The 15175-nt window shown below is 44.4% G+C and overlaps 1 protein-coding gene across 5 annotated transcripts in view; it reads left to right on the top strand.

The window, feature by feature from the left end:
• The window catches only part of LOC117416165 (receptor-type tyrosine-protein phosphatase O-like), a 60350-nt gene that overhangs the window by 9772 nt on the left and 35403 nt on the right, over positions 1-15175 (top strand). For 4 of the 5 annotated variants that reach the window (XM_034027235.3, XM_034027238.3, XM_034027234.3 and 1 more), the window contains exons 2-3: positions 13326-13596; positions 14789-14947. In XM_034027235.3, the coding sequence (XP_033883126.3) occupies positions 13326-13596; positions 14789-14947 (430 nt within the window). The remainder of the gene's footprint in view (positions 1-13325; positions 13597-14788; positions 14948-15175) is intronic. The other variant, XM_059026871.1, reaches the window with a different exon arrangement.

Raw genomic sequence — 15175 nt, 5'->3', positions numbered from 1 at the left:
TTGACAGCTGTGAGATGGTGTCCTCCAGTAAAAAACGTAAGGGGAACGAAAATTCTGAACGCCGACGAGATGTTATTTTTTATTTGACAGAGACATTTCTTTGTGCTAATATTCCCCTGGAAAAAATTGATAATCCCAAACTACGTGCATCTGTGAACAAACATGTAATAAATGCGGGAGCAATTCCTACAGCAGGTCAACTGAGAAGGGAATATCTACCTGTCACAAAGACGGCCAGAGTGGGTGGCGTCAGACCAGAAGCAGGAAGGAATACAGACACAGAGACGGTGGTTGTGATGAGCTGAGTGCAATGGCTGCACTCAGCGTTTAATAACAAATAAAAGGTTTAAACAATGGAATACAAAACAGGACACGGCACTTGACGCCAAAATAAACAGACAGACAAAACGACTAAACACTTAACAAACGGTGCACGGAGACAAACAAACACGGTGAGTACAAAACACTTATAATTATGATTTAACACTATTTAGTTTCTCCTCTCTCTCTCACCCGTTCTCCTCTTCCGAACACCCAACCACGACTGAGTGAAAATGTGCATCTATATATACTGTTGTGCTGGGATTCAATTACTAATTAATTATTCACTTGAATCCCAGCACGTGAATTAATTCTGTGCAACCCCGTGCTCACATATTACATTTAACCAGCACGTGAAGTGATTTGTGCTCTCCTCGTGCCTAAATACAAATCTACACTTTTTAAATATACGTGAAACACAGACCCGTTTATATCCCGTGTACCAATGACTATACACCAACATTAACACACGCACGCATATACACAACACAGAACACACAAATGCACACAGGGGCGGGGCACTTTGCCACATATACCCCCCCTTGTGCGCAGCACACATGGCCTCAACGGCCACCTCCCCCCTTAAATACCCAGCAGTCCCGGCCAAAGTCTCGGGCTGGGAAGGGAGGCTTTAGTGGGCCCATGGCTGGACATGCTGTCAGCTCCCCTGCCGGTAGTGGCACGGCTGACAGCATGCTGGTCCCGTCCTGCAGCGAAAAAGCTGCGGGGGCAGGTGGTCCCCCGACCTCCCCCTTCTTCATAGCCGGCAGCTCCCTCCTGTGGGGCTCCGGCCACAAGAACTCCTGCAGCGAAACTGCTGCTGGGGAAAGTGGTCTCCAGACCTCATCCCCCTTCTTCGTGGCCGGCAGCTCCCCTTTCTGGGGCTCCGGCCACCGTACTCCCTGCGGAGGTACGGGCAGCAGAGGCAGCTCCAGCTCCTCTGCTCCAGGCGGTGGCGGAGGCAGAGGCAGCTCCAGCTCCTCTGCTCCTGGCGGTGGTGGAGGCAGAGGCAGCTCCAGCTCCTCTGCTCCTGGCGGTGGTGGAGGCAGAGGCAGCTCCAGCTCCTCTGCTCCTTGCGGTGGTGGTGGCGGAGGCAGAGGCAGCTCCTGCTCCTCTGCTCCTTGCGGTGGTGGTGGCGGAGGCAGAGGCAGCTCCTGCTCCTCTGCTCCTTGCGGTGGTGGTGGCGGAGGCAGAGGTAGCTCCTGCTCCTCTGCTCCTTGCGGTGGTGGTGGCGGAGGCAGAGGCAGCTCCTGCTCCTCTGCTACTTGCGGTGGTGGTGGCGGAGGCAGAGGCAGCTCCTGCTCCTCTGCTCCTGGCGGTGCTGGCTCCCTCTGCTGTGGCGGCTGGGCATGTGCGCGCCGTGCTGCCTTCAGCAGCATAGCGAGAGGCTGCTGGGGGACACCAGCATCCTGCCCTTCTCCCCCCCAAAAATTTTCAGGGGGTTGAGCCTGTAACCCCTCCCCTTCCGGCTCTTGGGGCTGAACCAGCAGGCATTTTCCCTCTGCTGGTGGCTTGGGTCCCAGGGCTGTGGAAGCCCCGACTTACCTCCCTTTGGGCTGTGGACGCACCGACTCCTCCCTTTTGGGCTGTGGACGCACTGACTCCTCCCTTTTGGGCTGTGGACGCACCGACTCCTCCCTTTTGGGCTGTGGACGCACCGACTCCTCCCTTTTGGGCTGTGGACGCACCGACTCCCCCCTCTTGGGCTGTGGACGTTCGGGCTCCCCCCACTCAGGCGTAGGACGTTCGGGCTCCTCCCACTCAGGCGTAGGACGTTCGGGCTCCTCCCACTCAGGCGTAGGACGTTCGGGCTCCTCCCACTCAGGCGTAGGACGTTCGGGCTCCTCCCACTCAGGCGTAGGACGTTCGGGCTCCTCCCGCTTGGGCTGTGGACGCTCAGGCTCCTCCCGCTTGGGCTGTGGACGCTCAGGCTCCTCCCATTTGGGCTGTGGACGCTCAGGCTCCTCCCATTTGGGCTGTGGAGGCAAAACCAGCAGGCATTCACCCTCTGCTGGTGGAGATGGGGACAGCAGGTACTCACCCTCTGCTGGTGGAGATGGGGACAGCAGGCATTCACCCTCTGCTGGTGGGCCTGCTACCTGGGCTGCTGTTCCTTTTATCGTTGCCTCCAGGTAGCTGAGGAGAAACTCCACACCTTCCTCCAAGGTGTTTGGGGTGTGTTCCTCCTGATAGGCCTCCCATCTCTCACTGTCCATCATCCACAGGGCCCGGACGATTATGGGCAGAGACTGGGCCTCCAGCCCAGCATTCTCTAGGAACCAGCCCCGCAGTTTGATGGCGTCTTCTGCCATTGACCCTTTTTTTTTTTTTTTTTTTCCAGACCCCTCCTGGTCTGACGCTTGGAGGCGCGGCTATCCCACGATGACACCACGTGTCACAAAGACGGCCAGAGTGGGTGGCGTCAGACCAGAAGCAGGAAGGAATACAGACACAGAGACGGTGGTTGTGATGAGCTGAGTGCAATGGCTGCACTCAGCGTTTAATAACAAATAAAAGGTTTAAACAATGGAATACAAAACAGGACACGGCACTTGACGCCAAAATAAACAGACAGACAAAACGACTAAACACTCAACAAACGGTGCACGGAGACAAACAAACACGGTGAGTACAAAACACTTATAATTATGATTTAACACTATTTAGTTTCTCCTCTCTCTCTCACCCGTTCTCCTCTTCCGAACACCCAACCACGACTGAGTGAAAATGTGCATCTATATATACTGTTGTGCTGGGATTCAATTACTAATTAATTATTCACTTGAATCCCAGCACGTGAATTAATTCTGTGCAACCCCGTGCTCACATATTACATTTAACCAGCACGTGAAGTGATTTGTGCTCTCCTCGTGCCTAAATACAAATCTACACTTTTTAAATATACGTGAAACACAGACCCGTTTATATCCCGTGTACCAATGACTATACACCAACATTAACACACGCACGCATATACACAACACAGAACACACAAATGCACACAGGGGCGGGGCACTTTGCCACACTACCCCAAATTGCTGAGTTGCACAAGATGAAAATTGTACAACTGGTAAAGATGTCTGACAGTGTATCTATAGTTACTGATGAGTCTACAAATGCAAAGGAACAGTATGTTTTGCACATTTTGTTTGATCTCCAAGGACTATCAAATACCTTTGAACTGAAAGTAATATTAGCCGATACAGTTAATCTGCACTCTGTGAATTACTCATCGGTGGCACAGGGCGTTGTGAAACATTTAAATGCATTTGAAGTTAATTTTAATAATGTGACTGGTTTTGTCTCCGATAATGCCATTTACATGATCAAGGCATGCAATGACATTCTTCGAGGTTTACTGCCAAATTCATAGCCCTTGCCAGCAATATCTGGGCAAATTATTTTCTGAAAGCAGACAAGCTGGTTGCAACCGTTAAAAAAAACGGTTTAAACATTGCCCAAGCAGAAAACTACATTTTAAAGACCACCTGACAGAAGCAATCCAACAAGAAGGCTGTACTTTATCCACAAAGTTGCCACCTGAGCCATGCATAACACGATGGGGCACTTGGTATTCTGCTGCTGAATGTCATTCCAAATACATCGCTTTTTACACAGGCTTCGTGGAAAAGGAAATGCACACCAAACACTGTAGTGTTAAAGGACCTCCAGAAATTGCTTTTTTTCAACCAGCTCATAATTTTCTGATGGCAGTAAGGATATTCGACCCACAACAAGTGTGTAGTTTGGATCTGGAAGCCCTTCCATTATATTCTATTCCAGGATTTGATGCTGACTGTAAATCAGAAATGGACAAATACCTACCATATGCAAAAGAAAACGTCAGTATAATGAATTTGAATGGATTTTGGATTAAAGCTGAAGAATTATTTCCCAATTTAACACAGAAATATATTTGTCAGTTGTTACCAATTCTGTAGATGCTGAAAGAAGTGTTTCTTCTCATGGCCAAGTTTTTACAGAACAACGTCAGTCTATGAAAGAAGGCAGGGTTAACCAACTGACGATGCTTAAGTTTAATAGCAACATTTAATGCATGGGACATTTTCTTTCATGAAACTGTAAGTGACACTTAATGTGCTGCTTGAGAACAACCTTGCATTATTATTATTATTATTATTATTATTATTATTATTATTATTATTATTATTATTATTATTATTTGTAATATATATATGTTACAGCATTGATGTTATGATTTCAGTATTTTATGTAAATTGTTCCGGGAATCAGTGCTGTTTTTTTTTAAATATTTTGTTGACAAATTATGTGTAGTAAACTGAAACATTGAAATTATTTATTTACACATTCTAAGAAATAATACTGAATAAGACATATTAGTAATAAAGGGATGCATGACTAAATAAATGTCCGTAGCTGCTGCTGCCGCCTAATCAACGCGCCAATGTGCGTTAATAGAATGACTAATTGAGATGATTAAAGGGATCTGGAGATAATTAATCAATAAGTGGTTTAATTAAGCAGACTACATGACCACCTTGTGGTGGGAGGAATGAAGTGCAGCCTAAGAAAGCAGGTCGCGTAAAACGCAGGGCCCTAATAATAACCCACAACCGTGCTAAAACATCAGAACAGAACTGTCATTCTCCTCTAAAAATCAATAACTGCAATAAGTCCTGGTTTAATAAAATAAAAGACACAAATCAATCTCAAATTTGAAGACAGCGAGAAAGACTTCAAGTCGAAATGGTTGTCAATGAAGTTATTAAGCTTGTTTTAGTATTTCAAAGTTGAGCGCTATTTAGCGTTGTCATGGAATCAATTCAATATTATAAATCATGAAGCTACTCTCAGCCAATCAAACTGCCAGATTTCAGAACGTTCCAGCACATCATACAATGCCATGAGTGTCGTCTCTTGAATGGCAGACTACCCACAAGCCCTGGATAACGACGTCAGCTGCAGTGTGTAGCATTGCGATATTTTAAATTTAAACAGGATTGGAGATGAGGCGAATATATCATTCTCAGCTCACAGAGCTGTCTCTGTGGGAGTCTCTATGATCTATAACGGCTTATTTCACTGCAATTCAGTCTAAAAAAAGGTATTTCAAGGTATTTCATGATTTAAACATAATATTTATTGAATAAGGCAAACGATTGCTGTGTTTATTTTTGAATATGTATATTCACACTATTCTTTCAGAAATGGGGAGCTGCATATTACACAGAAATGGGAAGTCATGAAATCTGTGATAACCGATAATACAGCCTTACTGACTGTTTGAGCAACATCTACCCATGACAAATATGAATCAGACTGCACAGACAACACGGTAGTTTTTTAATTTTTTTCTTCTCTTGCTTCAATTTTTGGAGACTGGTTTGTTTTCTCCCCTACTATTAATGAGAAGCTACCTGTCGTGCTGTCAGGTTACTCTTCAGAGGGCCGGCTGGTGCCTTACAGTTCTGCTTGATGCAAGAAAACATCCCGGGAACAAAGAGAGAAAATAAGGGTACATGATGGGAGTGTCTGTTTATCTCTGTCACATTTTGACATGTATTCTGAGAACACAAGAAGTTATTCCACATGCTGTCAATCAGTTACTTGAATACTTTACCGTGATGCCAACACCTCATTCGATAACTTAATGACATCAAAGTTAACTTAAATAAAACCCCACAAATAAAAACAATGCTAACTTCCTCATTTTTGAGGTGCCCGAAACCGAGTTTAAAATGTACTGCCAGGTTGGATCTGCACATCCAAATTGTCAGTTTCCCCTTTGTGATATCCGAGTCACTCGCAAATGTATTTTAAGAAGAAACTGTTTGAAACAAACGCTCTATCCCTTGTGCAGCTTAAAGGGTTAAATACCACTTCTCCAATTTTCATTGAGTGATTTATTGCCACTTCTTCTTCTGTGCTGTTCTGTAGTGTTGGTATTCATCATGGTGCTCAGACGAGGGCTCTCGTTCTGAATGCTCAGCTGTGGCAATGGGGGAGGGGGAGGGGGAGGGGGGGGGGGTGTACTGAATGCTACTGACAGAGCTGTTTAAATCCGAGTTCATTAGCAGCCGGAATGCATGCTCACAGAATACACTGGGGTCTCATCCCAGCTTCGTGCTGTAGTTTGAAGTGGAAATGGCTGACCCAACATGGTAGCAGTGCAAGAGGAGCCTAAGGACCAGGGATGTAAGAAATGAATAACAAAGGGCTCCCTGGGTTTTGATTCAATCTTCATGCCCTGGCTTTGTCTGCAGGTCCCAGTGGTTGCATACATTACTGCAATTAATTGGGATCCTGTGGCTCTTCAGAGGTGCCAAAGGCACAGAAGTCTATTGAGTTGACAGCGCTCTGATCTCAGTCCAGCGCCTGGTTCGGAAGGCTGTGCGGCAGCTTGAGCGATGATTGATGAGGCTTTGAGATATAAAATCGCAGATAAGATATTAGAAATCAGCCTCCATCACAGGCTCGAGTTTGTCAAAGTTTGTTCTAATCCTGTGTACAGATGTCATCCCATGCATAGAACGCTACAGCAATTCTGAACTGCAAGTATTCTTTTTTAAATGTAACCTATTATGTGCCATTGTCCTCATCTGAGGACAGGCTATGTCATTTTTTGGAACATTTTTAACTGGCATCTACCTGTTATTTAAATTTTCTCTTTAACTATTGTTGGATCATTTTATTTAGAGAGAAATTAACGGATTAAGAATTAGAAAAGGTTTTAGAATTTAGTCCACAGAATGAATTCAGTATTGGGACAATTTCTGACAATGACTGCGGGAAAGGAGGACAAATGGGGAGATGTCCCGCTGGTAAAGTACCTTTGATCTCCACATCCTCCAGAATTGCAGGATAGAAGCTTAACTCTAGAAACAGGTTTTATGTTTTTTTTTACAACACTTGTGTCCTGCTCTAGGTGCTACAGGGAAATAACACTTCTGACAAACATTTCGTTCCCACAGTAAAGAAACTGTTAGAGATTTGTGGCTTTTTCTGATTGGTTTAAGGAAAATCATGATGTCACTGAAAGACTGCATTTACTGAGAATACTGAAATGTTCGTTGTATTGCTCTGATCCGAGCTTGGAGAGAGGATACCTGCAAACTGTTGTCACCATGTAACCTTTAAGATGTCTGGTTGTAACTTTGCAACTCAGAACTTTTATCTTCAATAAACTACACTTATCTGGACTCGAAAAGAAGAAGCCAGTGACTTCTCTTTCCTTTCTTCTTTTATTTCTCATCACAACAACTATATTGTTATGAGAACTTACTCGAATTGTGTTGACGGCAAAAGTTAAGTCTAAATGTAACTGTTCATTCGGCAAATACATCCCTTCAGATGCTTTTATGAGGCCTCGATATAAAATAAGAAACTGAAGACTCAAAATGATGCATTTCTTGGTGTTTTTTTTCATGGATTTCACGATTTCTGTAAGATTTACCTATTGCCGTGTAATATGTTGTTCCCCTGAAAATTACCATTTCTGAAAGAATAGTGTAAATATACGTATTTTTATCATTTAAAAATAAATACAGCAAACGTTTGCCTTATTGACGCACTCCCTGTTACACTGCATTCAGGAACCTGGCAGCCGGTTTAGTTTGCTTCCAGTAAATGATTGAACACACACTGCATAGAGCTGCACCATTTCTTTACAATGTCTTCAACAAAACACACCTAACTCCATCAGACAAAGGATTTAAAACACCAACCCCTCCCCCTGTCCGTTTTTCTCCCCCCGGATTCTCGTGGGTGGGTAGGCGGGCGAGTTGGTCGGGGTTGTGGTGGGGGTGGTCCCCACACCTCCTTCGGCTGGGGGGGTCCTGGGTCTTGAAATAGGGGCACCCATCTAACCCCTCTTTTAACCCCCGGGCTTTTTTAAGGGGGCATCCATTTAACACCCACGACTAGTCCTGGGCTTCTGTAGAGGGGCACCCGTTTAACCCCTTTTGTGACCCCTGGGCTTCTGCGGCAACGCTGGCCATCCGTCAGTGGCGACGCTGGCAGCAGCGCAGGGCACTCTGGTAGTGGCAACGCTGGCAGCTGCAATGCTGGGCGAAGGACGTCCACTGAACCTTCAGTTCTCCTGAGCTGTGTGGGGAATTGCTGCGGTGAGGGGAACAAATAATTAGACATTCTAAATTGGGGGTGAAATAATTGAGCACTCTAAATTTCCACCCTTGTCCTTGCTACACACAGCATAGGAATTCCCAGGCTACAGGCTCTTATCTAAGACCTCATGTCCGACGCAGTGGTCATAACCTGCCGGACAACTGACTGCGGAGACAGACCAGGGTCCCATCCGCAGGTCATGACCGCTGTGACTTTTTTCCATTGCTTTATATAGGGGAAAAATGGCACCCGGCTCATATGAGGGTATTCTGCATTTGCATCTTCCGTATGTCCCCATAGAAAGACTAGAGAGAGGGTTTTGTATCCATCCCCACATGAGGTCGCCATGCATGAAAGGGTTGTAGACCCAACACATGTTTTTGTCTATGAAGACATTTTTTAAATGTGTTTATCGGTTGTATTTTAGACAGGATCGCTTTGCCTCTTTGACATTTATGCCAATGTTTAAAGGGAATTTCAAGATTCTGAAGCCAAGTTATCTAAAGTCCAGTTCCCACTCTACTGGGAACCCTGTTGGCTACAATGATTCATGAGGTTTATAATAAGTATAACAGGCTACCCAAACTAAAAATGGGAGATTAAATATTGTTCTTTTGTTGGAAAACTATTAAAAACATATTGAAAGACAGCACCAACTTTCTAGTGCTAACAAAGCAGCTCAGAACTGGCTCTGTACTGTAATAAACTGCAGAGATAGCGCCATGGCAACGCACCGAGTCCTGAGGTTCCAGTGAGATAGCGCCATGGCAACGCACCGAGTCCTGAGGTTCCAGTGAGATAGCGCCATGGCAACGCACCGAGTCCTGAGGTTCCAGTGAGATAGCGCCATGGCAACGCACCGAGTCCTGAGGTTCCAGTGAGATAGCGCCATGGCAACGCACCGAGTCCTGAGGTTCCAGTGAGATAGCGCCATGGCAACGCACCGAGTCTTGAGGTTCCAGTGAGATAGCGCCATGGCAACGCACCGAGTCCTGAGGTTCCAGTGAGATAGCGCCATGGCAACGCACCGAGTCCTGAGGTTCCAGTGAGATAGCGCCATGGCAATGCACCGAGTCCTGAGGTTCCAGTGAGATAGCGCCATGGCAACGCACCGAGTCCTGAGGTTCCAGTGAGATAGCGCCTGAGCTGAGCTTCCAAATCAAAGCTGGAAACACTGAGCTGGAAGACCAATGCATGGAGGCCTTGATCGTCACATCATCATTTAAATGTAAATTGTGACATTTTCAAGAGCAAAAACCTGGGGGACAGCATGCTGTGTTGATAAAAAAAAAACCCCAAAAAAACTGCTAAATAATGAAATAGAGTCAAAGCTGGGGTGTATTATTAAACCTACAGTTTGCTACCAACTTGGAGATCTGCCAATCAAAAAACGACTGACCTGTAAATATTGCTTTTTAACGTAGGGGTGGAAAAGTGCGGCAGATAAAGCTGGACAGCTTGCTTTTAATTGAGTATTTGATGTAGATTTTCTTCGTTTTTTCCTCACAATGTACTGTATACAGTTTGTATTTCCCAGTGTGTAACAGAACTGGAGATCATTATAAGATGTAGCCTATTTTAGACTTCTGAGGATCTTTTAGCCAATAAGAGGACTTGTTTCACCACCACAACTTATCACAAAGAGACCTTTCTTCATGTCACCAGCCGTACCATATTGCTTGTCTGCTGTGCTTTATTCTCAATATTGATACGGCTGACGGAATCATTTATCTCAGTTTATTATTATTATTATTGTATTGTATTTCAGCTATGTAGTTTTCAGTTGGTAAACACAGGGTTAGAAACATACACTAGCCCTGCACCCAATCTTGGGTTTCCAAACTACCAGGGACAACGTCGGCACCCAGGCAACCCGGGCAAGCACCCGGGGCTCTGATGCCAGAGGGGAGCTCACACACACATGCAGAAATACAATTGCAAATAAGTGCCAGCTATCCTACTCAAGCAGCCTTTAGGGCTAGAAACTTTAGTTTTCAATAATAGTCCCGCCTCTTCTCACTCACTATTGGTTTCCGTCCTCCCCAGTTCTTTGTAAAACCGAAAGCTATTGGCTGATCTCGACATACAATGTTACACATGTGCCAATTAAATACATTCTATAATTTACTTTCCAACAATCAAGAGTTTTGTCGAGCCTCATTGTCATAACATCTATTATTATTATAACGCCTGAACGCCTATTGTAATTATATATTTTTATACCATCAAAAGTGAAACTTGCCAAACCTCTGGAACCTCCAAATAAAAAGAAACATAAATTTGGATGTCAAAAACGGAAGGAAAAGACTGCAACAAGTAGAAACATATTTTTATGTAAATTAAAAAATTATTATTTCTGTACAGTGTAATGTGTAAAATGCAGCAGATATATTTTGTATACTGGTAGGCTAAAGTAATAAGAACGATTTTTGGTAGGTGGGGAGGTCTATTGCCCGGGGTCCACAAAAAAAACTAGCACCATCCCTGCAAACTACCATCAGTTCAGTATATTATTTAAATGATTCAACAGCCAGGAGTAACCCTTGTTAAAGATATTGTTCCTTCCCTTATAGCTGCATGAACAATGCCTAACAGTTAAGCTACAGATGCAGGGGAGACTTACTCAAGTGCAATAGAAGGGGCCTGATTGTTCAAACTCCTGCCAGCTGTTGATTTCAGTAATATTATATACCGAAACAAGGGGTGTTCTGAACCCCAGGACTGTCTGCAGGACTAGAGGAAGTTTCTAACCCTCTCTCAGACACCCAGGGGTTAAACATTAGCACAGAGGGTGTGATTAAGCGCTCTCGCTCGATATGAATGCTGGTCTCTGCATGCCTCGCTCGTGGTTTATCACACTGACTGAGCACATGGGAATAGCTGCAAGGGTTCTGGGCTCCATAGTGTCGCCATGCATCGGATTGTAATCGGAAGCGAGAGGAAACTGAAGCAGTGGAACATCCCCAGTGCTGACGAATTCTCCAGGTGTGAAAAGGCAGCTGGGAGCTGTCACCTACTGGCCAGAAATAACAGTGTTTGGATCTGCTTTATTGATCCTGTCATACTTTATATTAATAATAACTGCAGTAGCGATGCAACGTACTGTGAACATAAAGTAACTGCAAGAACACATCATCACCGGAACCCAGGTAGGAGCTCCAGTGTGAAAGGGGCTTAAGTTATAAGCTTGGGGGTGTATGGAGGCTGCCTGTCTGTCTGCCTGTGTGTCTGACCCTCAAGACATCACAGCAACCTAAGGAACCACTAATTCAATTGTGATGAAACTTGCTAAGCACAAAGAACCGCTTCTCCAGTTACTATGATGAAAGTACATTACTGTATTTAGCACAAGTTATTGGGAATATCGCAGTCTGGGGGTGTATCTATCGATAGCAAATCTAGTTTAAATTTTGAAATGTCTGGTACTACAAGTAGGTTAAAAAAAGTTCTTAGTTTGCTTGCCTTATTTTCAGACGGTCTGTTAGTGCTTCACTTCCTGGGTCATTTCACCCCAGCAGTGTCTTCTGGGTCACAGCATGTCAATCACTGGGGGGAGCAGCAGGTTGGTTAATGACAGGAAAGAAGATGTTGGAATTTGAAGCCTTCCACTCAAGTGATTGATGTGATTTCCAGGCTTTGGATACATTCCAGTAAAGCTGTACTGCAGAGATTAAATGAAGTGAATCATAAAGGATCTGAAATCCGTCTCGCAACTTGCGTCGACTGATCAAGCAGTTCTGTCTTTATTAAATTCAGGGGAAGAGAAATGGAATTCAGTCATGCAAAGGCTAAAGCAATTGAAGAAAAGCAATCCCATTAAACAGCTATCTCCCGTGCAGGGTCTACTCTATTCAACTGAATCACCATTGCTTTGATAGCTAGTAATACATGAATACCACTGGATCTTGATTGCCGTCGGCTTGAGTTGCAAATGAGAGTTGTGTTTAACAAAGGCTTTACTGGATGCTGGTCTTGTTACACAGTTGAGGTACTTGAAGAGGCTGCGTTTCATAGGCTTGAGATTGCAGATGGGGGTCTTTATACAGAGCACAATGGTGAATTTCCATTGCCATCGCTGAGGTGGCCTTAAAGCAAGAGTCATAAGAACATAAGAAACGTTTGAGAACGAGAAAAGGCCATTCGGCCCATCAAGGCTCGTCCCTTGTTAGCACACCATTCTCCCTACTGGGGGGGAACTAATTTAAAAGCACAGAATTTTTTTTAAATGTTCCCAGTGTTTCAGATCCTACTTCTTCACCTGGTAGGCTATTCCATTTATAGCTCTCTGTGTAGAAAAGTGCTTCCTACCTTCTGTTCTAAACTTACTTTTACTCAGCTTCCAGTTATGCCCTCTTGTTCTTCTCTCTGTGCTAAGTTTGAAGTCGTGTCCTGGGTTAACTTTATCTAGACCATTTATGATTTTAAAGACTTCAATCAAGTCCCTTCTTTCCCTTCTTTTTTCTAGGCTGAAGAGATTTAATCATTTTAACTTGTCTTCATAGCTCATTGGGTCCTGGGATCAGCCTAGTTGCCCTTCTCTGTACCTTCTCCAGTGCAATGATGTATTTATTTTAGTGAGGTGACCAGAACTGCACACAGTATTCTAGGTGGGGTATAACTAGGGCATTGTATAATCTTAAAATCACCTCTCTTTACTTGTATTCTTTGCTTTTCGCAATATAGCCTAAAAATTCGATTTGCCTTTTTAATTGCCTCACCACATTGGAGAGATACTTTTAATGGCGACTCCACTATAACCCTGAGATCCTTTTCAAAGTCCTTGTCCCCTATTTCCATCCTGTTCATTTTGTACTTATAACCTGGAGTATTTCACACTTCACATTTCTTAGCATTAAAAGTCCAGTTAGGGTGAGCTGAATACCTCTTTGTTTTTCCAGAGTGCCACGTCTTTCCTCGTCACAGTGGAAAATGACATCAGCCTTGTCATGGCGCTGGAGCCGTCGGACCTGAGTGGGTCAGCGTACATCGTGAAGATCACGGGGGAGTCCAAGAACTACTTCCTGGAGTTCGAGAACACGAACAGCACAGCCCCCCCTCCCCCCCTGGTGTTCAACGCCAGCTACCACGGTCTTTATTACATCATCACTCTCATGGTGATGACCGACAACATGATGACGAAGCCGGCCCAGTCCATCACTGTACTAACAAGTGAGCAAACACTGGGCTTCAGCATGTACAAACGCAGCCGCACCGGAGCCTAGTTTAACCAGTATTGCAAATACAATATCAAGTACAGCAGTGTGCACATTGATTACACCCCCCCCCCCCTTGCTTCTGTAGTTTTGATTTGCCATGCTTATGAAATCAAACCACTGTGACTGAAAATCACGGAAAATTGTCAAACTAGGCAAATCAGTGATTGTCTAATTTAATTGAAGACTTTTATAGGCCACACATGCAATTTATTTAAAATAGTAAGAGAAAATGAACACTTAGCCACAAATGGCAAAATGCAGGAGACTTTTTAGAAGTTGTTTAAATGCCTAAAGCACAAAGTGGTCTGACATTTTCACACATGAGTGCCTATTGTTTCTATATCACTGGTTACCGACCGGAAATTGAAATTCTCAGGTATACTTAACCACGATCACACCAGCGTGCGCTGTCCAATGACTATGCTCGTAGATGTCGTAATATTTTGTTTTTTAATGCATGTAACTGGGCTACTATTACAAAGCCAGATGCAAAATTTCAGCTCCAGCAAGGCTTTTTTTGTTATAAGGATCGTAAGCTGCCATAAACAACTATAAAGCTAATAAGAGGTAAGGGAATTGATTTGATAGTCTTTGTTGGCACTGGATTAATTGGGAGTCAGTGGTAATGTCGCTAGTTCTAATGAGAGGTAAGGAAACTGCTGAAAGCCTTGGTTAATGATAAAGAGTGCTGGAGCATAATCCTTTAATACGCAGCACTGACACAAGCTGCAGGTGGAGGGCCATCCTTTTGAGCAATCCCACTGAGACCTCATTATAGCCCTGAATGTATTGCCCTGAAGACACCCTAGCTAGCAGAAGCGTCAGCAAAGCTGGCACAGCCTCGCCAGGAATGGAAACACAAGGGACTGGAATCGAAGACTACACAGGGCTCCTGCCACAGTAGAGCTTCCCATTTGTACCATATGATGCTTCTAACAATGGCGGCATCATTCCATTCTAGTAGCCCTTATCCTATTATTGCCCCTTAGTGCTACTGTCGCACCATTCTCTGTGTAGTCACGATGATTTGACAGAGGGTATAGTTAGCATACTGCGGTACAAATCTTGGTATTAGACAGTTGCCATTGTAGTGCAAGGGAAGGTAGCTGTCAGGTTTTATAATTATTGTTCTCTCTTATTCCCAGAACCTCTTCCAGTGACCAGCGTGTCGATACATGATTATAAGCCATCCCCTGAGAAAGGAGTGATCTTTGAGATCAAGTACCCAGAGAAGTTCAATGTTTTCACAAGAGTAAACATCAGCTACCTTGAAGACAAGGAGCCACGCTCCATGCTGTATAAAGGTATGAGGCAGGATTGCTTAAGCTGAGGGAACACGAGTTTGACCCAACATGACAATGACAGTATTTTTAAGAATGTTCCGGGTGAAATTTCCCAACTTGACCTTTCTATAAACCTTGTACAGCTGCTTCAAATTGAGTGTCGCCATGGATACGGAACTCTGGTCAGTTTGAATTGTAACTGGAGTTCTAACAGAACTGTTTTGATATGCCAGAGCATACAGTTATTAA

Source organism: Acipenser ruthenus, chromosome 7, assembly GCF_902713425.1.
Source record: "Acipenser ruthenus chromosome 7, fAciRut3.2 maternal haplotype, whole genome shotgun sequence".
NCBI lineage: Eukaryota > Metazoa > Chordata > Actinopteri > Acipenseriformes > Acipenseridae > Acipenser > Acipenser ruthenus.
The sequence above is the reverse complement of the archived record's forward strand: the minus strand, read 5'-3'. Positions and strand labels throughout refer to the sequence as shown.